General features: G+C 42.5%; 1 protein-coding gene across 4 annotated transcripts in view; it reads left to right on the top strand.

The window, feature by feature from the left end:
- Positions 1 to 18417, top strand: part of LOC121538430 (pleckstrin homology domain-containing family M member 2) — a 47062-nt gene extending 28645 nt beyond the window's left edge. For 3 of the 4 annotated variants that reach the window (XM_041846418.2, XM_041846417.2, XM_041846415.2), the window contains 7 exons: positions 95 to 227; positions 580 to 770; positions 14258 to 14323; positions 14591 to 14756; positions 15323 to 15502; positions 17483 to 17599; positions 17768 to 18417. In XM_041846418.2, coding sequence (XP_041702352.1) covers positions 95 to 227; positions 580 to 770; positions 14258 to 14323; positions 14591 to 14756; positions 15323 to 15502; positions 17483 to 17599; positions 17768 to 17905 — 991 coding nt within the window. In that variant the 3' untranslated portion in view covers positions 17906 to 18417. The remainder of the gene's footprint in view (positions 1 to 94; positions 228 to 579; positions 771 to 14257; positions 14324 to 14590; positions 14757 to 15322; positions 15503 to 17482; positions 17600 to 17767) is intronic. The other variant, XM_041846416.2, reaches the window with a different exon arrangement.
- The last annotated feature ends 5712 nt before the right edge of the window (positions 18418 to 24129 follow it).

The raw sequence follows: 24129 nt of genomic DNA, 5'->3' as shown, positions 1-24129 counted from the left end.
AGGAGAGGAGACCAGTAGAAGAAGTCACTCTTTATCCCTCCCTCTCTTTTCTAATCCAGCATGCTCTCTTTTTCTTTATCTCTCGATCCTCCAGCTGGTTCCTGGCAGCCCTGAAGTCAGCCATGATAAAGGGGTGCAGGGAGCCTCCTTACCCCTCAGTGCTGACCGACGCCACCATGGAGAAACTAGCCCTCACTAAGTTTGTCTCCCAGGAGTCTCATTGTAAGGTGAGGAACACAGAGATCTAGCTAGGCCTGCACACTTCCATAATTTCTCAGGCGCAGTCATGTAAAATGAAAGACAAATGTCATGTTGAAAAATGCCTGGATACTGATTTATGCTAAGAAGTGAAGTCTTATTTTGATTGGAATAAAATTACAATAGGCACTTAACCCTCATCAATTATGGATTACATCTGATGGAGTGGTTATATGCATCAGTCATAGGCATAGCCATGACCAGCCGTAGACATCACTAGCTCAGTCATATGTGTTCTACAGTATATATACTCAACACATGTACAACAATGAGTAATAGACAAATTATAGAATTGTTTATTGACACTGTGTGTCTCTGTAGGTGTCTGAAGTGGTCATCCGCATGTATTCTTTGGTCCACTGGGAGGACCCCATGGATGTGACTCTGGCCCCCCAGACAGCCTTGGTGGGTGCTGGGGACTCCTCCAGCACAAAAGAGGGCCCCCTACTCTACAGAGCAGGCACCACCTACCTGGGCAAGGAGCTGTGGAAGAGCTGTTACCTCGTACTGAGGTATGTATGGGCAGTCATAGGCTTTTAGTGGCGCAATATTCAGAAATTGCTCCGCAGTTGCCTGGTTTCCCTTATTTTAGTTTATGTGACAAAACAAGTAATGTATAGTGTAGAGAATCATTGTACCATCTAAACTGCTGTGAAATATATTTTCAATAGCCAAAAATATAGTATTTTCAGCTATTTGAAGCCGGTGTACAAAACTTAAGGACGGGAAGCATAGAAATAGCGCACATTGAACGGATCTACCACTTATCAGACTCTCTTTCGTTCAGAATGATACATCTATAACTCACATTTCTATGTGAATTTGTTTGGGTTGCCCACAAAGCTACAGATTGCGCCTTTAATATAAGCAATCAAATTTCAATCAATCAAATGTATTTATAAAGCCCTTTTTTACATCAGCAGATGTCACAAAGTGCTTATACAGAAACCCAGCCTAAAACCCCAAAGAGCAAGCAATGCAGATGTAGAAGCACGGTGGCTAGGAAAAACTCCTTAGAAAGGCAGGAACCTAGGAAGAAACCTAGAGAGGAGCCAGGCTCTGAGGGGTGGCCAGTCCTCTTCTGGCTGTGCCGGGTGGAGATTATACGAGTACATGGCCATTAAGGCCAGATCGTTCGTCAAGATGTTCAAACGTTCATAGATGACTAGCAGGGTCAAATAATAATCACAGTGGTTGTAGAGGGTGCAACAGGTCAGTAAATGTCAGTTGGCTTTCATAGCCGAGCATTCAAAGGTCGAGAGAGGGAGAGAATTAAAGGGAGCATACTTAAGTTCACACAGGACACCAGATAAAACAAGAGAATTACACCAGAGAGGACAGACTGACCCTAGCCCCCTGGCACATAGACTATTGCAGCATAGATACTGGAGATTGAGACGGGGGGGGGACACTGTGGCCCCGTCCGACGATACCCCCGGACAGGGCCAACCAGGCAGGATATAACCCCACCCACTTTGCCAAAGCACAGCCCCCACACCACTAGAGGGATATCAACAGACAACCAACTTACTACCCTGAGACAAGGCTGAGTATAGCCCACAAAGATCTCCCCCACCGCACAAGCCCGAGGGGGCGCAAAACCGAACAGGAAGATCACGTCAGTGACTTAACCCACTCAAGTCGAGTACAGCAAAAAAAGCGTGGCACGACTTGACGCACCCCTCCTAGGGACAGCATGGGGAGAGCACTAGTAAGCCAGTGACTCAGCCCCTGTAATAGGGTCAGATAATCCCAATGGAGAGAGGGGAGCCAGCCAGGTAAAGACAGCAAGGGCAGTTCGTCACTTCAGTGCCTTGCCGTTCACCTACGCACCCCTGGGCCAGACTACACTCAATCATAGGACCTATTGAAGAGATGAGTCTTCAGTAAAGACTGACGTTTGCATTGTTTTCTGATGATGTCAGTTTATGTGTCTTTGTGAAGAATGCTAACAGGTGTAGATAGTGCCACGGTCAGTTCGCCACTGAGTGTGTTGACGAAATTTGTGTTACTAGCCTGAGTTATAATACTCTACACCGCCATTCATTTTTACATTGTGAATTTTACAAATTCTAATTGTGTGATTGGTGTAGGCTTACCCTTGGCCTGACGTTTTTGATAGCCGTGTGGTTCTCTCTCGGACATGTTGGGAGTTCACTGTCAAGAGGAGAGACACGGAGGTCCGGCTGGCTTAGCTAGCCTGGAGCCTCAAATGGAGGACGCTAACAAACGTTTTCAATGCTGCAGGAGCTGTGTTTATTTAGAATTTTTCTGGGACAATGTGGACCGCCCTGACTTTCAATGTAGCAACTGTTTGCTTGCAGAGGGCTACAGGGGCGAGGTGGCTACTCTTAGCAAACAAGTAGAGAAGCTACACAAGCTACTGGGGAATCCACGCCCGCCTATTTCTTCTTTCGCTTCTACTCCAGTAGCCGGACGCTGCTCTGGCCTGGTGGAAGTGTCGCTGCCATATCGGCTCTCCACAGCCGACTAGCCGGTACTCTGTGCTGATCTCTCCCCGAAGGGGTCTCCCCCTTCCCTGGAGAATGGAGCTAGCAGGATGCTTCTGGCTGGATGACTTGGTGGATGTTCCTAATTGTACCAACCAGCCATGGAGATATGTCACTCGCCGTGGAAGTCGAAACAGCGCCCCCTGGCAACGGGGGCCTCCTTGGAGATGTTAAGCCTGGACCAGACACAGACCAGAAACTGCTTCACCGCCATGGATCCAGAGGTTCTGGCGCCTTCTTCCCTGGGGGCTTCCGATTCGAGATCGGATCCGGAGGTACCTGCGCTTTTGTCCTCTGTTCTGTCTCCCTCTCCGGTGGCTTCTACCTCGGGTTCAGATCCTCAGAGCTCCCACCCTCATCAGACCTGTCTCAGGCTGTCTGAGACTCCGGCCCATTCATCATCCACGATGTATACTACAGCTGGCTCGGGTCCATCGGGCCCCACCGCCCTTCGGTCCTCGAGGGGTTTGCGAAACCACTCGAGACAAAAGAATGGCCAGACCTCCTCAGCCATTGCACCAGCTGTCGTCATCGTCAGTTCTATTGTAAGAAACATCTTGGTTCCCAGGGCAAAAACCCTGTGCTATCCTGGAGCATGAGTACAGGACATTAGAGGGCTGCTTCCTACCGTTCTACGACAGATGCCGGGAGCTGATGCTGTCATCGTCCATGTGGGGTCAAACGAGATCGGTAGGACTCGGAACTTCTGAAAATGGAAGAAGCGGACAATTATTTCAGGTCCGGTACCATCGTTGGGCCATGGGTGTGAAAGAATACACACCTGGCTAAAATATTACTGTAGCTCTGTTGGAATCACTTTTATAGATAAATTTGACACCTTCTGGAAACAGAATATGCTCTATAGGAATGACTGAGTCCATCCAAATAATCTTGGCTCCTGGATTCTGTCCACGCATTTCAAGGCTGCGTTGAGAAATGACTTATCAATGACCCAATACCAGCTCAGTTAATCCCTACCGTTGTGCTGCTGAGTTGTCATAATGCTACAGCAAATTTACATTATCCTAGCGGTGTTGGTAGACACAATGTAAGTAACTTAATTTATGTCCCTCTCACTGCCCTAAATGCCTCTGTTGATCCTACAGCTATTGTATGCAGTAATCATGTCCCTGTGAACCAGCGTTATACTGTTAGCACTGAGGCGGTGTGCCCTAGTAGGAAGTCCACTGTGTGCATCTCATCCTGCACTATCAACTCAAACATAACTAACATCTACTTCTGATAACCTTCCCAGTAAAGCAATGAAAACAATCAAGCATCCCAGAAAAGTGCTAAAAATAGCCCACATTAACATATGTAGCCTAAGAAACAAGGTTCATGAAATTAATAACTTGCTAGTAAAAGATTACTTTCTCTGAAACTCACTTAGATAATACCTTTGAGACAGTGGTAGCAATACATGATTATAACATCTACAGAAAAGACAGAAATGCCAATGGGGCGGTGTTGCGGTCTATGTTCAGAACCACATTCCTGTAAAGCTTAGAGAGGATCTGATGTTAAATACTGTGGAAGTATACTGAACAAAAATATAAACGCAACATGCAACAATTTCAAATATTGTGCTGAGTTACAGTTCATATGAGGAAATCAGTCAATTGAAATAAATTAATTAGACCCTAGCTATGGATTTCACATGACTGGGAATACAGATATGCATCTGTTGGTCACAGATAGCTTAGAAAAAAATGGGCCTCAGGATCTTGTCACTGTATTTCTGTGCATTGAAATTGCCATCAATAAAACACAATTGTGTTCGTTGTCCGTAGCTTATACCTGCCCATACCATAACCCTACCACCACCATGAGGCACTCTGTTCACAACGTTGACATCAGCAAACCGCTCGCCCACACGAGGCCATACACATGGTCTGCGGTTGTGAGGCTGGTTGGACGTACTGCCAAATTCTCTAAAACGACATTGGAGGTGGCTTATGGTAGAGAAATGAACATTACGTTCTCTGGCAACAGCTCTGGTGGACATTACTGGAGTCAGCATGCCAATTGCACGCTCCCTCAAAACTTGAGACATTGTGGCATTATGTTGTGTGACACAACTGCACATTTTAGAGTGGCCTTTTATTGTCCCCAGCACAAGGTGCACCTGTGTAATGACCATGCTCTTTAATCAGCTTCTTAATATGCCACACCTGTAAGAAGATGGATTATCTTGGCAAAGGAGAAATGCTCACTAACAGGAATGTAAATAAATGTGTGCACAAAATTTGAGAGAAATAAGCTTTTTGTGCGTATGGGAAATTTCTAGGATATTTTATTTCAGCTCATGAAACACGGGACCAACACTTTACATGTTGCATTTATATTTTTCTTCAGTGTAATATGGCTACAGGTTAATCTGCCTCACCTAAAGCCCATTCTTGTGGGAAGCTGCTATAGACCACCAAGTGCTAACAGTCAGCTTCAAACTGAAACCAGTGCAACCTGGTTCACGTTATTTGTCAAACTACCAGGGTAGTTACAAACAGCACAGGAATGAAATCATCAACATGTATTAATCACATCTTTACTGATACTGCAGTAATTTGCTTTAAAGTAGTATCCAAATCCATCGGATGTAGTGATCACAATATAGTAGCCATATCTAGGAAAACCAAAGTTCCAAAGGCTGAGCCTAATATAGTGTATAAGTGGTCATACAATAAGTTTTGTAGTGATTCCTACAGTGGGGGAAAAAAATATTTAGTCAGCCACCAATTCTCCCACTTAAAAAGATGAGGCCTGTAATTTTCATCATAGGTACACGTCAACTATGACAGACTAAATGAGAAAAAAAATCCAGAAAATCACATTGTAGGATTTTTAATGAATTTATTTGCAAATTATGGTGGAAAATAAGTATTTGGTTTCTCAATACTTTGTTATATACCCTTTGTTGGCAATGACACAGGTCAAACGTTTTCTGTAAGTCTTCACAAGGTTTTCACACACTGTTGCTGGTATTTGGGCCATTCCTCCATGCAGATCTCCTCTAGAGCATTGATGTTTTGGGGCTGTCGCTGGGCAACACAGACTTTCAACTCCCTCCAAAGATTTTCTATGGTGTTGAGATCTGGAGACTGGCTAGGCCACTCCAGGACCTTGAAATGCTTCTTACGAAGCCACTCCTTCGTTGCCCGGGCGGTGTGTTTGGGATCATTGTCATGCTGAAAGACCCAGCCACGTTTCATCTTCAATGCCCTTGCTGATGGAAGGAGGTTTTCACTCAAAATCTCACGATACATGGCCCCATTCATTCTTTCCTTTACACGGATCAGTCATCCTTGTCCCTTTGTAGAAAAACAGCCCCAAAGCATGATGTTTCCACCCCCATGCTTCACAGTAGGTATGGTGTTCTTTGGATGCAACTCAGCATTCTTTGTCCTCCAAACACGACGAGTTGAGTTTTTACCAAAAAGTTATATTTTGGTTTCATCTGACCATATGGCCTGGACATGTACTGGCTTAAGCAGGGGGACGCGTCTGGCACTGCAGGATTTGAGTCCCTGGCGGCGTAGTGTGTTACTGATGGTAGGCTTTGTTACTTTGGTCCCAGCTCTCTGCAGGTCATTCACTAGGTCCCCCCGTGTGGTTCTGGGATTTTTGCTCACCGTTCTTGTGATGATTTTGACCCCACGGGGTGAGGAGCCCCAGATCGAGGGAGATTATCAGTGGTCTTGTATGTCTTCCATTTCCTAATAATTGCTCATACAGTTGATTTCTTCAAACCAAGCTGCTTACCTATTGCAGATTCAGTCTTCCCAGCCTGGTGCAGGTCTACAAATTTGTTTCTGGTGTCCTTTGACAGCTCTTTGGTCGTGGAGTTTGGAGTGTGACTGTTTGAGGTTGTGGACAGGTGTCTTTTATACTGATAACAAGTTCAAACAGGTGCCATTAATACAGGTAACGAGTGGAGGACAGAGGAGCCTCTTAAAGAAGAAGTTGTAGGTCTGTGAGAGCCAGAAATCTTGCTTGTTTGTAGGTGACCAAATACTTATTTTCCACCATAATTTGCAAATAAATTCATAAAAAATCCTACAATGTGATTTTCTGGATTTTTTTTCCTTAATTTGTCTGTCATAGTTGACGTGTACCTATGATGAAAATTACAGGCCTCTCTCATCTTTTTAAGTGGGAGAACTTGCACAATTAGTGGCTGACTAAATAATTTTTTTCCCCACTGTATGTTGATGATGTGAAGAATATTTGCTGGTCTGTGGTATGTAATGATGAGCAACCAGACGCTGCACTTTTATGAAATTGCTTATTCCAGTTACTAATAAGCATACATCCATTAAGCAAAGGACTGTAAAAACTGTTAAATCCCCTTGGATTGTTGAGAAATGTATGGTTGAGAGGGATGAGGCAAAAGGAATGGCAAATAAGTCTGGCTGCACAACCGTTACAGAGGCCAATTATCAGCAACCATCAGTCCTGTGTTCCAATGGCACATTGTGTTTGCTAATCCAAGTTTATCATTTTAAAAGGCTAATTGATTAGAAAACCCTTTTGCAACAGCTGAAAACTGTTGTGCTGATTAAAGAAGCAATAAAACTGGCCTTGAGACTAGTTGAGTATCTGGAGCATCAGCAATTGTGGGTTCGATTACAGGCTCAAAATGGCCAGAAACAAAAACCTTTCTTCTGAAACTCGTCAGTTTATTCTTGTTCTGAGAAATGAAGGCCATTCCATGCGAGAAATTGCCAAGAAACTGAAGATCTCGTACAACGCTGTGTACTACTCCCTTCACAGAACAGCGCAAACTGGCTCTAACCAGAATAGAAAGAGGAGTGGGAGGCCCCGGTGCACAACTGAGCAAGAGGACAAATACATTAGTGTCTAGTTTGAGAAACAAACACCTCACAGGTCCACAACTGGCAGCTTCATTAAATAGTACCCGCAAAACACCAGTCTCAACATCAACAGTGAAGAGGCGACTCCGGGATGCTGACCTTCTAGGCAGAGTTGCAAAGAAAAAGCCATATCTCAGACTGGCCAATAAAAAGTAAAGATTAAGATGGGCAGTCTGAGATATGGCTTTTTCTTTGCAACTCTGCCTAGAAGGTCAGCATCCCGGAGTCGCCTCTTCACTGTTGATGTTGAGACTGGTGTTTTGCGGGTACTTTTTTCATTGGCAAGATTAACAGATTTAGGCATGACATGCCAGCAACAAACGCTGACACTACACATCCAAGTATATCTGACCAAAGTATGAATGACAAGCATTGTCATTTTGAATTCCGTAAAGTAAGTGTGGAAGAGGTGAAAAAATGGTCTATCAACAATGACAAGCCACCGGGGTCTGACAACTTGGATGGACAATTACTGAGGATAATAACGGAGGATATTGCCACTCCTATTTGCCATTTCTTCAATCTAAGCCTACTAGAAAGTGTGTGCCCTCAGGCCTGGATGGAAGGGAACCAAAAGTCATTCCGCTACCCAATAATAGTAAAGCCCCCTTTACTGGCTCAAATAGCCAACAAATCAGCCTGTTACCAACCCTTAGTAAACTTTTGGGAAAAATGGTGTTTGACCAGATACAATGCTATTTTACAGTAAACAAATTGACATCAGACTTTCAGTAAGCTTATAGAATAAGAGCACCTCCTCCCAGCTGCCCACTGCACTGAGGCTAGGAAACACTCACCGACAAATCTACAATAATCGAGAATTTCAACAAGCATTTTGCTACGGCTGGCCATGCTTTCCACCTGGCTACCACTACCCCGGGCACCAGCTCTGCACCCTCCGCTGCAACTTGCCCATGGGACAAATCATTCACTAAACCTCAACTAAATCTTGTAATGAATAATGTCGAAATCAAGCAAATTGAGGTGACTAAACTGCTTGGAGCAACCCTGGATTGTAAACTGTCGTGGTCAATACATGTTGATACAACAGTAGCTAAGATGGGGAGAGGTTTGTCCATAATAAAGCGCTGCTCTACCTTCTTATCAACATCAGGCATGTCCTACAGTCCCTACTTTTGTCTCACCTGGACTAATGTTCGGTCATGTGGTCAGGTGCCAAAAGAGGGAAAATTACAGTTGGTCAGAACAGGGCAGCACAGCTATCCCTTAAATGTACACTGAGAGCTAACATTTAATATGTTATATATGTCTATCTATCATGGCTCAAAGTGAAGGAGAGGTTGACTTCATCACTACTTGTTTTTGTAAGAAGTGTTGACAAGCTGAATGCACCGAGGTGTCTGTTTGAACTACTAGCACACAGCTCGGACACCCATGCATACCCCACAAGACATGCCACCAGAGGTCTCTTCACAATCCCCAAGTCCAGAACAGACTATGGGAGGCGGACAGTACTACATAGAGCCATGACTACATGGAACTATATTCCACATCAGGTAACTGATACCAGCAGTAGAATCAGATATATATTTTTTTAATACACCTTATGGAACAGCAGGGACTGTGAAGAGACACACACACACAGGTACAGAGAAACACATACGCACACACACGCTAACACACAAACTCTACACAGACGTACATTGTAATATTGTTGTATGGTGGTATTATACATTTTGTATTGTAGATATGTAGTGGCGTGATAATGTTATATGATGTATTGTTTTATATTTTGTTTTATGTGTGATGTAAGTGTCTTAATGTGTTTGGACCCCAGGAAGAGTAGCTGCTCCCTTGGCAGCAGCTAATGGGGATCCCTAATAAATACAAATTTAACAAAGGTCAAAACCGAGTCTCACATGGATAGGCAGACCATTTCATAATAATGTAGGTCTATAGGAGAAAGCCCTGTCTCCAGCTGTTTGCTTAGAATTTCTAGGGATAATAAGGAGGTCTTTGTCTTATGACCGTATCATACGTGTAGGTATGTACGGCAGGTCCAAATCGGAGAGATAGGTAGGAGCAAGTCCATGTAATGCTTTGTAGGTTAGCAGTAAAACCTTGAAATCAGACCTAGCCTTAACAGGAAGCCACTGGAGTAATATGATCAATTTTTTTGTTCTAGTCAAGATTCTTGCAGCCGTATTTAACACTAACTGAAGTCTATTTAGGGCTTTATCCGGGTAGTCAGAGAGTAGAGCATTGCAGTAGTCTAATTTAGAAGTGACAAAAGCATGGATTAGGTTTTTTGCATCATTTTTTGGCAAAACGTTTCTGAATTTGCAATGTTACAAAAATGGAAAAAAAGCTGCCCTTGAAATATTCTTGATATGTTCATCAAAAGAGAGATCAGGGTCCAGAGTAACACCAAGGTCCTAAAGTTTTATTTGAGATGACTGTACAACCATCAATATTAATTGTCAGATCAAACTGTAGATCTCTTTGTTTCTTGGGACCTAGAACTAGCATCTCTGTTCCTTATGTCTGAAACACAGTCTTCCAGGGTAGGCAATTTTGGGGCTTCACCATGTTTCATCGAAATGTAAAGCTGTGTATCATCTGCATATTAGTGAAAATTGACATTCTGTTTCCGAATGACATCTCCAAGAGGTAGAATATATAGTGAAAACAATAGTGGTCCTAAAACGGAACCTTGAGGAACACTGAAACTTACGATTGATTTATAATAATAATAAGCCATTTAGCAGACGCTTTTATCCAAAGCGACTTACAGTCATGCGTGCATACATCTTTGTGTATGGGTGGTCCCGGGGATCGAACCCACTACCTTGGCGTTACAAGCGCCGTGCTCTACCAGCTGAGCTACAGAGGATTTGTAAGAGGACAAACACTCCGAGACGAACCGATATCTTTCCGACTGATAAGATCTAAACCAGGCAAGAACTTGCCCGTGTAGACCAATTAGGGTGTTACGAACCCCGTGGCTTTAAACGTCTAGGGTGGATGGAGAAGAGACCCGTAACATAATTCATGCAAATTAGAATGATGACATGGAACAGTGAGAACAAAAACTACACAACAACCATAAACTACCGTCAAACATAAAAGGTTTATTTTTAAACACACGGTAAAGGTTTGGGAAAAAGGGCTGAGCAGGACCCAAGAAATGAAACAATAGTGTAAAACACCCCTAAACTGATCTTGCCTGCCTCAAGAACCGCTAAGCTACTGCTAATCATACAAAAGTACAGTGGGTGGTCCGCTCAGGTCTAACTAATGTTTTTAGACAGATTTCTTCCTACGGGTAATGTACGCCCAAGGGCAACTTGCTCAAATTCCCCTTTTCCCAGAAACACACAAAGTTACCAAACAGAGTAACCAGCAAATGAGTGAGTACACAAAAACACAGGACACCACAGTATCCATACTCACATACGAAAAGTAGTCTAACAAAGTTACCAAACAGAGTAACCAGCAACTTAGTGAGTAAACAAAACACAGGACACCACAGTATCCATACTCACATACGGAAATAGTCTCCAACAACAAACACAACTGACCGGCTTTTAAACAATGGGATGTGTGATTGAAAAACCAGCAACAGGTGGTGCAATGCAGAGGAATGTTCACTGATTGGTCCACCTTAGCAATCAGCAGACACCCCAACGACCACCAATCAGGAACATACAGGACACCTGTGATTAGGGCAGAAGGAGAGGAAAAACACAAAAAGACACAGGATACCTGTATCCGTAACATAGGGTTTCCAATCTCTCCAAAAGAATGTTGTGATCGATGGTGTCAAAAGCAGCACTAAGGTCTAGGAGCACAAGGACAGATGCAAAGCCTTGGTCTGACGCCATTAAAAGGTAATTTAACACCTTCACGAGTGTGGTCTCAGTACTATGATGGGGTCTAAAACAGACTGGATCCTTTCGTATACATTATTTGTCTTCAGGAAGGCAGTGAGTTGCTGCGCCACAGATTTCTCTACAATTGTTGAGAGGAATCGGAGATTCGATGTAGGCCAAAGTTTTTGTCTTTTTAATTTTTTACATATTTTTAAAATATTTGTATAGTAATTTTTTTTGTAAGTAAAATAAATATTATTATTAAAAAAAAATTCCAGGTCAAGGTTTGGCTTTTTCAGGAGAGGCTTTATTACTGCCACTTTTAGTGAGTTTGGTACACATCCGGAGAACAGGGAGATGTTTATTACGTTCAACACAGGAAGTTGGGGCGGCAGGTAGCTTAGTGGGTAAAAGCGTTGTGCAAGTAACCGAAAGGTCGCTGGTTCTAATCCCCGAGCCGACTAGGTGAAAAAATCTGTCGATGTGCCCTTGAGCAAGGCACTTAACCCTAATTGCTCCTGTAAGTCGCTCTGGATAAGAGCGTCTGCTAAATGACTAAAATGTAATGTAAATGTAAGTAGTTATTTCAGTAGTTTAGTTGGATACAGGATAAATACAGGATTTTATAAAACGAGTGTCTCCATTGATCCTAGGTCCTGGCAGTTCTGTGCAGACTCAGGACAACTGAGTTTTAGAGAAATACGCATATTCAAAGAGGAGTCCTTAATTTTCTTTCTAATGATCAAGACCTTTTCGTTGAAGTTTCGTTGAATGCTGCTTTTTTAGTTAGCTTTTTTTTTTTGGGGGGGGTGTTTTTATTCTCTTCAATCAGGTTGGAAAATTAGGCTGATTGAGCAGCAGTGAGGGCTCTTTGATATTGCACGGTAGTGTCTTTCCAAGCTAGTCGGAAATCTTCCAGTTTGGTGGAGCGACATTTCTGTTCCAATGTAAACTTAACGCAAGTTGGACAAAACCTACTGAGTCAATGATTGCTCCGAAAGCCTTTTGGAGTGGGTCTGTGGACTTTTCCAGGTGAATGTTGAAGTGACCAAAAATTTGAATATTATCTGCCATGATTACAAGATCCGATTAGAAATTCAGGGAACTCAGTGAGGAACGCTGTATACGGCCCAGGAGTCCTGTAAACAGTAGCTATAAAAAGTGATTGAGTAGGCTCCATAGATTTCATGACTAGAAGAAAACGCGGTCATTTATTTTTTCTAGATCGAGGCACAGACACAGTCTCAATGGGTATAGCTGTGCTGACTACACTGACTGTGCTAGTGGCAGACTCCACTAAGCTGTCAGGCTGGCTAACAGCCTGCTGCCTGGCCTGCACCCTATCTCATTGTGGAGTTAGAACCCTGTCTATGTTGATAGATAAGATGAGAGCACCCCTCCAACTTGAATGGAGTCCGTCACTCCTCAGCAGGCCAGGCTTGGTCCTGTTTTTGGGGGAGTCCTAGAAAGAGGGCCTGTTATCTACAAATTATATATTTTAGGAGGGGCAGATACAGTTTTCAACCAGCGATTGAGTTGTGCGAGTCTGCTATAGAGCTCATCAGTCCCCTTAACTGGGAGAGGGCCAGAGACAATTACTCGATGCCAACACATCTTTCTAGCTAAGTTACAAGCTGAAGTTATGTTGTGCTTGTTGACCTGACTGTTTCATCCTAACATCGTTGGTGCCGACGTGGATAACCATACCCCTATGCCATCTACACGCGCCAGTTTCAGCCTCAGCCAGCACCATCTTCAGATTGGCCTTTACCGCGGTAGCCCTGCCCCCGGTAAACAATGTATGATCGCTGGATTATTATTTTTTAAGTCTAATATTGCGGATAATGGAGTCTCCAATGACTAGGGTTTTCAATTTGTCAGAGCTAATGGTGGGAGGCTTCGGCGGCTCAGACTCCGTAACGGTGGAGGAGAGATCTGAGAAGGCTCGGGCTCTGACTCTGACTCGTTGCTTAGTGTGGAAAATCGGTTGACCATTTCTATCGCCTTAGTGAGCAACAACAGTTGAGCATGCCGACACCATTTATTTCCAGAAGCCATGAGAAAATTATCCGGCTGCTGGGACTGTGCAGGGGGATTAACACTACTACCTGTATTTACTGGTGGCACAGATGCTGTATCATTCTTTCCTACACTTAAATTGCCCTTGCCTAACGTTTTGCGTCTGATGCCGAGCTTGCAACTCTGCTAAGGTGATAGTTATCCTGTATATTATGAGTACAGCGACTGCAATGAGAAGGCATAATGTTGCTTAGCTTTTTTTCGGCCGGAGGAGGTCCTGCAGATCTATGTCCAGATAAAGTTGAATTAAAAAAGTTGTGTGAGGACAAAACTAAGACTTTGGTAAACTTGTTAAATACAGAGTTTGATTAAATAGTTATTAAGAGTAAGAAGCAAAAAGGTTTGGCAGGTAGCCTAATATCAACAAACAGTACAGCAGTATGGAGACAACACCTTGTTATTAGACATGATAAAGGCTCATACATGCTTATAACAAGTAATAAAGCATTACACCTGGATGCTTTAAGTAAAGTGTTACTGATTTTATATATCTGCCTCTTACATTTGTTATAGAATGTTGCGTAACTTTACTTTAACAGGTTGAATTATGGCTACTGTACCCATTTAACAGGTTGTTCTTATTTTAATGCAACTGCAATATTAAATGTAATAATATAATGATAATCATACATTTCATATGAATAGTTCTTTCATACATTTCATACAATAATATATTTCAATATGTGATCCTCTTGGTCTTGTTCAGCAATGGGAATCTGTACCAGTATACAGAAAAGACTGATGCGACACCACTGATGTCCATCACTATGGGGTAAGGCATGCATGCTGTGTTACTGCTCATCCTCATGTGTGACAAGTGGACTGGGTTCGAACATAGTTGATCACACTTATTTTGCTGAATCATCCAAAGTCATTATTTAATGAAATACCCGTAGATACTGTATCTATCGCTATGAAAATATGTTTTACCCTTTCTTATTTCAATGGAAATAGTAGGCTATGATTGACTTTTCATATTTTAATTGTTGCTTGACCATCTTCTATGTGTGCTCTCTCTCTTCATCCATCTCTGTCTGAGGGGTGAGCACTGCGGAGGTTGCCGGCGCTCCAACAGTACAGAGCTGCCTCATGCCTTCCAGGTGATCCTGACAGAGAGGCCTCCTCTGGAGCTGAGCGCAGACAATGAGGCAGACATGGCCGACTGGATGCTGGTGCTTTGCCAGTCAGTCTCCAAAGGGGTGAGGGTGAGGGCATACACACACACACACCTACACGCATGCGCACACACACACGCTGCACTCTGACACAGATGCACGTTGCACTTTGACTCACACACACACCGTGTACACACATACTGCACGTAGACACACACACACTCACATATCACCTACATACTTCCCAGCACATGTTAAAATCTCACCTCATGGCTGCTTGGCTTTGCTCACAGCCCCGTGAGAAAGATTTGTGAGCATGCATGGCTGTCCATGCAGATTTTGCCATACTATTGCCATGAGGAGTGGAATACCCTAGTAGTATTCAAAACCTCTGTTTGCATGAACTGTCCCACACCATGTCGTTCCTTCTCTCCCAACTTTGAGTACAGTTCCTCCAGGTTAAATCGAAGATTCACTGCAGAAAAGGGATCTTTCCATGATTTTAAATCAGGAATTCTAGATTATTGTTTAAAAGCAGCTCTAAAGTACATAGGCTAAATACGTCTGTATTTTATCATTAAAGTAGACTGGTTTCCCTAGATCCCCCCCCCCATAGATGTTTTTATTCTTTAAACCCTCTCTCTCTGTGTCTGCAGGTGATCCCCCAGGGAGTGGCGCCTACGCCGTGTATCCCCTGTTGCCTGGTGGTGACGGACAGGGAGCTGCTGACATGCCACCAGGACTGCCAGACCAGCTTCTTCCGCTCGCTGGGCGGAGCTGAGCTCTCTGACGTCAGTGCTGTCAGCCTGGAGAACGACAAGGAGTACTGTGTTGTTGTGAGTGACCTCACGCCTGCCTAACCTATGACAGACAAAATAAGATTTTTTTTTCCAGAAAATCACATTGTAGGATTTTTAATGAATTTATTTGCAAATTATGGTGGAAAATAAGTATTTGGTCAATAACAAAATTTTCTCAATACTTTGTTATATACCCTTTGTTGGCAATGACACAGGTCAAACGTTTTCTGTAAGTCTTCACAAGGTTTTCACACACTGTTGCTGGTATTTTGGCCCATTCCTCCATGCAGATCTCTAGAGCAGTGATGTTTTGGGGCTGTCGCTGGGTAACACAGACTTTCAACTCCCTCCAAAGATTTTCTATGGGGTTGAGATCTGGAGACTGGCTAGGCCACTCCAGGACCTTGAAATGCTTCTTACAAAGCCACTCCTTCGTTGCCCGGGCGGTGGGTTTGGGATCATTGTCATGCTAAAAGACCCAGCCACGTTTCATCTTCAATGCCCTTGCTGATGGAAGGAGGTTTTCACTCAAAATCTCACGATACATGGCCCCATTCATTCTTTCCTTTACACGGATCAGTCGTCCTGGTCCCTTTGCAGAAAAACAGCCCCAAAGCATGATGTTTCCACCCCCATGCTTCACAGTAGGTATGGTGTTCTTTGGATGCAACTCAGCATTCTTTGTCCTCCAAACACGACGAGTTGAGTTTTTACCAAAAAGTTCTATTTTGGTTTCATCTGACCATATGACATTCTCCCAATCCTCTTCTGGATCATCCAAATGCACTTCAGACGGGCCTGGACATGTACTGGCTTAAGCAGGGGGACACGTCTGCCACTGCAGGATTTGAGTCCCTGGCGGCGTAGTGTGTTACTGATGGTAGGCTTTGTTACTTTGGTCCCAGCTCTCTGCAGGTCATTCACTAGGTCCCCCCGTGTGGTTCTGGGATTTTTGCTCACCGTTCTTGTGATCATTTTGACCCCACGGGGTGAGATCTTGCGTGGAGCCCCAGATCGAGGGAGATTATCAGTGGTCTTGTATGTCTTCCATTTCCTAATAATTGCTCCCACAGTTGAATTCTTCAAACCAAGCTGCTTACCTATTGCAGATTCAGTCTTCCCAGCCTGGTGCAGGTCTACAATTTTGTTTCTGGTGTCCTTTGACAGCTCTTTGGTCTTGGCCATAGTGGAGTTTGGAGTGTGACTGTTTGAGGTTGTGGACAGGTGTCTTTTATACTGATAACAAGTTCAAACAGGTGCCATTAATACAGGTAACGAGTGGAGGACAGAGGAGCCTCTTAAAGAAGAAGTTACAGGTCTGTGAGAGCCAGAAATCTTGCTTGTTTGTAGGTGACCAAATACTTATTTTCCACCATAATTTGCAAATAAATTCATTAAAAATCCTACAATGTGATTATCTGGATTTTTTTTCTCAATTTGTCTGTCATAGTTGACGTGTACCTATGATGAAAATTACAGGCCTTTCTCATCTTTTTAAGTGGGAGAACTTGCACAATTGGTGGCTGACTAAATACTTTTTCCCCCCACTGTACTTCCAGTCCAATGGAAATGTATTTTAAAAGTAGATGAGCTATGATGGTCGACTGAGCAAAAGCTCAGCTATAATTAAAATAAATGTGCATCTGACTGGAAGTGTGCAGATACTTTTTCCTGTTTCTCTGATATATGAAGAATGCCTTGGGTCCTCCTTGAGTTTCGATGATCAACTAACCACTTAACCAAAGAGCACCTTCAAATTGCAAAGATGTGCTTCCCATCCTTTTTTCTTCTCAATTCAATATGACTTTATTCATCCCTGAGGGGAAATTAGAAAGGCATTGACAGGCATTGGAGTTGACTGTTTATCTTGCCCCATACTCTCTTTTTCTCTAACATTCTTTAATCTCCCTTTCTTTCTTTTTCTCTTCTCTCACTCTCTCTCTCTGTATGTCTCTTGTCTTGACCTCTCGCTCACAATCTCTCCCTCTCTCTCCCCATCTCTCTTTCTTTATGTAGGAGTTTGCATTGGACCGTGCTCAGTTCCTGCCTCCCTGGGTGCTGTACTTCAGTGGCTGTGAAGAGAGAGACCGCCTGCTGGAGGCGCTAGAGAGTGCCTGGAGAGACATTTTCCAGGTAAGGTAGAGAAGAATGGAAGAGGAAAGGATTTGAGACATGCAAGGAAAGGATTTGTTGTGACAGTAAAAGCATTATATCAATAACATGATTTCCTCTGTCGCATTCTCACTCTCTTTCTCTCACACTTTTTTTTCACCCCTCTTTTATTTTCTTGTGATGATCCAGGTGTGTCTGCCTCGTAGGAGGGTATCAGAGCTGTCGGTGCAGAAGCGTTGTGGCGATGCCCTGGCTCTGATGAGGAGCGCCTGGCAGAGGAGTGACAGCCTTGCCCGGGGACGCGCCCAGAGAGAGCCCTGGTGCTGACGGACAAACAGACAGCAGAGCGACAGACAGGTGGACGGACATATAGGACAAAAGGCTTTCACTAGCACTCTTCTTCCTACTCTAAAGACTGGTCATTCAAATTTTGTCAATTCTGGAAGTGGATAGAAAATGAACAATTATTTTCAATGAGGATTGATTTCAATCGTTGAATTGAATTTGATTGGGAGACAGAGTTTTAATGGCATTCACACCAAACTTGTTACATATAATTATGACAATAGCCAAATAGATAGAGGGAAACACTCAGTTTTGTGTACATTATGAAGAGTGTAAGTTAAGTATACGAGGGGACGCGTCATCACGGGATGTTGCGAGACGAACATCAGTTTGAATCTCAGTTCACACTCCTGGCCTTCACAAATATGTATGTATGTTCTGCTTGTCTTTTCTCTTGTCGTTGAGACGGATGTTAGGGTAGTGGTCCTCTGTAGCTCAGCTGGTAGAGCACGGCGCTTGTAACGCCAAGGTAGTGGGTTCGATCCCCGGGACCACCCATACACAAACAAATGTATGCACGCATGACTGTAAGTCGCATTGGATAAAAGCGTCTGCTAAATGGCATATTATTATTATAAGTGCACTCCTTACTCTATAGAATAAGACATTGTTCGCTAACAGCTTTAAGGTGTTATTTTGAACCGTAACGACTGCACTACATTTATAGTGCGTATGTACAGCGCAGTATAGTATTGACTTATATTATAATCAATCACTACCCAAATGTACATTGCCCATCTCTCCATGAATCCAGACCTACATTGGTTTCCTCTTTATATAGGTTTGTCTATTGAGAAATACCTCACAAAACTAAATCGTTCTCTCCGATGCACAGGTTGTGATAGTTATTTTGCTCAAGGATCGACAGTCACTTGAAGTGGCCAAAACTATGAAGGATGTCTATGGAGATTTTACCACTTGGACTGTTAAAGTAACAGCACTCATCTATTGCCTTTGTCAGCCATTTTGGTTTACCATTGGGTTTTCCACTTTAGGTTATGATGGTTTGGCAGTTCAAAGTCAGTATTGGAGTATCAGAGCTGGGAATGGGCTAACCTAGCATTGATACACTTTTAACAAGAAGGATGAGAGGAGAGACTAACTTGCCATCGAATGCGAGATTGCGCCTTGCTTTTAAGTTGTTCATTCGTATCACGACTTGTTATGGGAGTCTAATTGTGTGCAATTTATAAAGGGGATATGTTTACTTAATTTTTTTGTTCTAGTCTTTGTTATTTTGAGTGAGTACTCCTTATATGGCGAGTGTCTGTCATTGCATTTTAGATGTTGAGAGTGGCCTGGTCAAGATGTGGGAAATGTCAATGTCAGTATGTTCTACGACTGGTGGAGGTGTTAGTGCATCCCTACTTTATTATACACCCTGAAGTTTTAACGTTGCTCTGAAAGCTCAGGAGAGAAGGTAGTCAATAGTTATCATGTCCCATTGGGAGAACACACAATGAAGTGGTAATATCGCTGTTGAGCCACAACAGACCATTGCGTGTAGTCCAGTAGTTATTCTACAATCAGTCCATATGCATTAGGGAAAAAATCTAGTTGACTAGAGATTATACTACTTTATTCATATGATTTGTCATTGCATTAATCCAATTTACCTGTAAAGAAATGTATCCCCCACCTCATCTTCTCTTCATGCATAAGTAAAAGCAAATCATCCTCACAATCATTATTTTGACAATGTAGATAATTACTAGATTTTTGTGTTGCTATTGACGAGAGGGGAATTTAGCGAATGCCATTCCTATCCTGGAATGTCTCCCATCAGGAGAAGGTTTCTGGAGGCTTTCAGCTTCATTGCCAGTTGCTCCTAATAATCATGTGGCCTTTTTCATTACCTTAATTTGATTGGCGATAATGGCCTCAGGCCCTGTTTTTACCAAATAAAGCATTACTCTTGAATGTGGCCTTATATTGCTGTTGAGAATTGGGCTTCTGACAATAATACACACTCTGTTTAAGTGTCAGTAGAAGACCTACACTGTGTGCACAATTATTAGTCAAGTTGTATTTTTGAGGATACATTTTTTTATTGAACAACTACAGTGCTCTCGGTCAATCCAAAATGTTAATAAACCTCAAACCTGAATATTTAAGAAAGTAGAAGTGAGGTTTTGGCTTTCTTTGGAGAATATCTATGTGTGCACAATTATTGGGCAACTACTAGTGTGCAGAATTATTATGCAACTAAATGAAAAACGAAAAGTTCCCCATCTCACTTGTTTATTTTCATCTGTTAAAGTGAGAATAATAAACAAACAACTCAAAATTTACAAATAAACATTTCTGACATTTCCACCAAAATAAATCAGTGACCAATATAGCCACCCTTCTTTTCAATAACAGTCATAAGCCTTCCATCCATGGAGTGTGTCAGTTTCTTGATCTGTTGACGATCAACTTTTTGTGCAGCAGCAACCATAAAATCATGGTCTTCTTGAACGATGCAGACTTTTTCCTGTACCACTGCTTGAAGAAAGTGTCTTCTAAAAACTGGCAGTAGGTTTGGGAGTTGAGTTTGAGTCCATCTTCAACCCGAAAAGGTCCAACTAGCTCATTTTTAATAATACCAGCCCATACCAGTACTCCACCTCCACCTTGCTGGCGTCTGAGTCGAAGTGGAGCTCCGTGCCTGTTACTGATCCAGCCACGGGCCCATCCATCTGGTCCGTCAAGAGTCACTCTCATCTCATCAGTCCATAAAACCTTTGAAAAATCTCTCTTCAGATATTTCTTGGCCCAGTCTTGACGTTTCAACTTATGTGTCTTGTTCAGTGGTGGTCGGGTTTCAGCCTTCCTTACCTTGGCCATGTCTCTGAGCACTGAACACCTTGTACTTCTGGGCACTCCAGGTAGGTTGCAGTTCTGGAATATGACAGCACTGGAGAATAATGGGTTCCTGGTAGCTTCACGTTTGATTCTTCTCAAATCTTTGGCAGTTAATTTGCGTCTTTTTTTCTCAACACGGTTCTTGCGACCCTGTTGACTATTTGCAACAAAACGTTTGATGGTTCTGTGATCACGCACCAATATCTTGGCAATTTCAAGAGTGCTGCGTCCCTCTGAAATACTTTTTAAAAATTTTGACTTTTCAGAGTCCGTTAAATATATTTTTTGGCCCATTTTGCCTGAGGAAAATAAGCTGCCTAATAATTATACACACCTTGATATAGGGTGTTGATCTCCTTAGGCCAAACCCTCCCTCATTACACAAATACACATCACCTGATATGCTTCAATCCAATAAGCATTCCAGTTTATACAGCTTGGAGTTGGGAAATATGCATAATAATGATGATATGGTCAAAATACTGACTTGCCTAATAATTGTGCACACAGTGTATATGTGTTCCGTGTCTAACCATTTGCATTATAGTAATAGTAGTAAACATATTCTCTGCTTTGAGCGTTGTGGTCTTGCCTCTATTCTACTGTTTCTGTAGGCGTGGGAAGCCAACATCCTAGCATTTTGCATCTCAGGTTAGAAATGGTACAAATAATTTAAATGTAGTAGCCTAGAACCCATGCAGAAAAGACACCTCAAGCCAGGGTAACCGTGTCCTACATTTGAGTTTCAACTGACTTGTCATTTTATATCCCCTTTCTTTTGTCTTTTGTTGGTACCTATCTGTTCGTTTTCTAAGCAGTGGATTTATGGTGAGAGCATATGAAAAGTCTATCCTAGAGAAATTTACAATTGCGATACATATATGTATTTGAAAAGTTTGTCAATATTTGATTGAGGAAAGGAAATATGAAACATCTTGGAATCGTAGGCAGAGTTAAGTGAAGTTTGTCGTTATGAACGGTAATTTGAATGTTGGACGTTGCTGGCCAATGGTGGATTACATCTTTTGACTAGTTTTTACATATGTTTTTATGTCTATTGTTTTGGCATTTTTTTAATTTATTTTTTATATCAACGGTAATGGGATGAATCTGTTGTATGCAAACCCATGATCACACTAAAACCTGCATGTATTGAATGTTTTTATATTGTACATATGATAACGAATGTGCTAAAAAAGGCTTGTGAATAGGACTACATTAATAAAATAATTCAAACCATAACCTTTCAACAACAAGTCTTAGTTACTTTATTGTTTTAATGACCTGATTACAGGTGTTCTAAGCAAAGTTATTGAACAAAGTCCCTCCCGTTTGTCGATGGATGGCTTATTGCAACAGAGACTATGGATAGTAAGGACTAGGCTATTCCCTCAACAGCCTTCTATTTGATTTTATTTCCTGTTTTGCTTCTGTTTAGTATTTTTGTTGTTTCTTTAAAATTAATGTAAGAGGTGTCTTTGGAAAGCGCTATGTAAATCACATGTATGAATGTATGTATGTCTTCAGAAGGTATTTCACACCCCTTGACTTTTTCCATAATGTGTTGTATTACAGCCTGAATTTTTTTTAATGGGTTAAATTGAGATGTTTTTTGTCACTGGCCTACACACAATACCCCATTATGTCAGTGGAATTATGTTTTTTGACATATTTACAAATTAATTAAAAATGAAAAGCTGAAATGTCTTGAGTCAATAAGTATTCAACCACTTTGTTATGGCAAGCTTAAATAAGTTCAGCAGTAAACATATGCTTAATAAGTTGCATGGACTCTGTGTGCAGTAATAGTGTTTAACATGTTTCTTTTATGACTACCTTATCGCTGTACCCCCCACATACAATTATTTTTCAAACAGATTCAACCACAAACACCATAGAGGTTTTCCAATGCCTCGCAAAGAAGAGCATCTACTGGTAGATTGGTAAAAAAACAAACAGATATTGAATATCCCTTTGAGCATGGTGAAGTTAGTAATTACACTTTGGATGGTGTATCAATTAGGGCTGACCCCAATTAGTCGACTGGTCAATTGTTTGGTCGCTAAACTGTTGGTCTACCGAGATTGTTTTAGTCAAGCAGTAACACACATATATACATACATACATACATACATACATACATACATACATACAGAGAGGGAAAAAAGTATTTGATCCCCTGCTGATTTTGTACGTTTGCCCACTAACAATGACATGATCAGTCTATAATTTTAATGGTAGGTTTATTTGAACAGTGAGAGACAGAATAACAACCAAAAAATCCAGAAAAACGCATGTCAAAATTGTTATAAATTGATTTACATTTTAATGAGGGAAATAAGTATTTGACCCCTCTGCAAAACATGACTTGGTACTTGGTGGCAAAACCCTTGTTGGCAATCACAGAGGTCAGACGTTTCTTGTAGTTGGCCACCAGATTTGTACACATCTCAGGAGGGATTTTGTTCCACTCCTCTTTGCAGATCTTCTCCAAGTCATTAAGGTTTCGAGGCTGACGTTTGGCGACTCGAACCTTCAGCTCCCTCTACAGATTTTCAATGGGATTAAGGTCTGGATACTGGCTAGGCCACTCCAGGACCTTAATGTGCTTCTTCTTGAGCCACTCCTTTGTTGCCTTGGCCGTGTGTTTTGGGTCATTGTCATGCTGGAATACCCATCCACGACCCATTTTCAATGCCCTGGCTGAGGGAAGGAGGTTTATCAAGATTTGACGGTACATGGCCCCGTCCATCGTCCCTTTGATGCGGTGAAGTTGTCCTGTCCCCTTAGCAGAAAATCACCCCCAAAGCATAATGTTTCCACCTCCATGTTTGACGGTGGGGATGGTGTTCTTGGGGTCATAGGCAGCATTTCTCCTCCTCCAAACACGGCAAGTTGAGTTGATGCCAAAGAGCTCGATTTTGGTCTCATCTGACCACAACACTTTCACCCAGGAGCCCATGGAGCCCCAGGCCGAGGGAGATTGACAGGTCTTTTGTGTTTCTTCCTTTTGCGAATAATCGCACCAGCTGTTGTCATCTTCTCACCAAGCTGCTTGGCGATGGTCTTGTAGCCCATTCCAGCCTTGTGTAGGTCTACAATCTTGTCCCTGACATCCTTGGAGAGCTCTTTGGTCTTGGCCATGGTGGAGAGTTTGGAATCTGATTGATTGCTTCTGTGGACAGGGGTCTTTTATACAGGTAACAAACTGAGATTAGGAGCACTCCCTTTAAGAGTGAGCTCCTAATCTCAGCTCGTTACCTGTATAAAAGACACCTGGGAGCCAGAAATCTTTCTGATTGAGAGGGGGTCAAATACTTACAGTGGGGAGAACAAGTATTTGATACACTGCCGATTTT

The sequence above is a fragment of the Coregonus clupeaformis genome, chromosome 24, assembly GCF_020615455.1.
Source record: "Coregonus clupeaformis isolate EN_2021a chromosome 24, ASM2061545v1, whole genome shotgun sequence".
NCBI lineage: Eukaryota > Metazoa > Chordata > Actinopteri > Salmoniformes > Salmonidae > Coregonus > Coregonus clupeaformis.
This window is presented reverse-complemented; position numbering and strand designations above follow the sequence as displayed.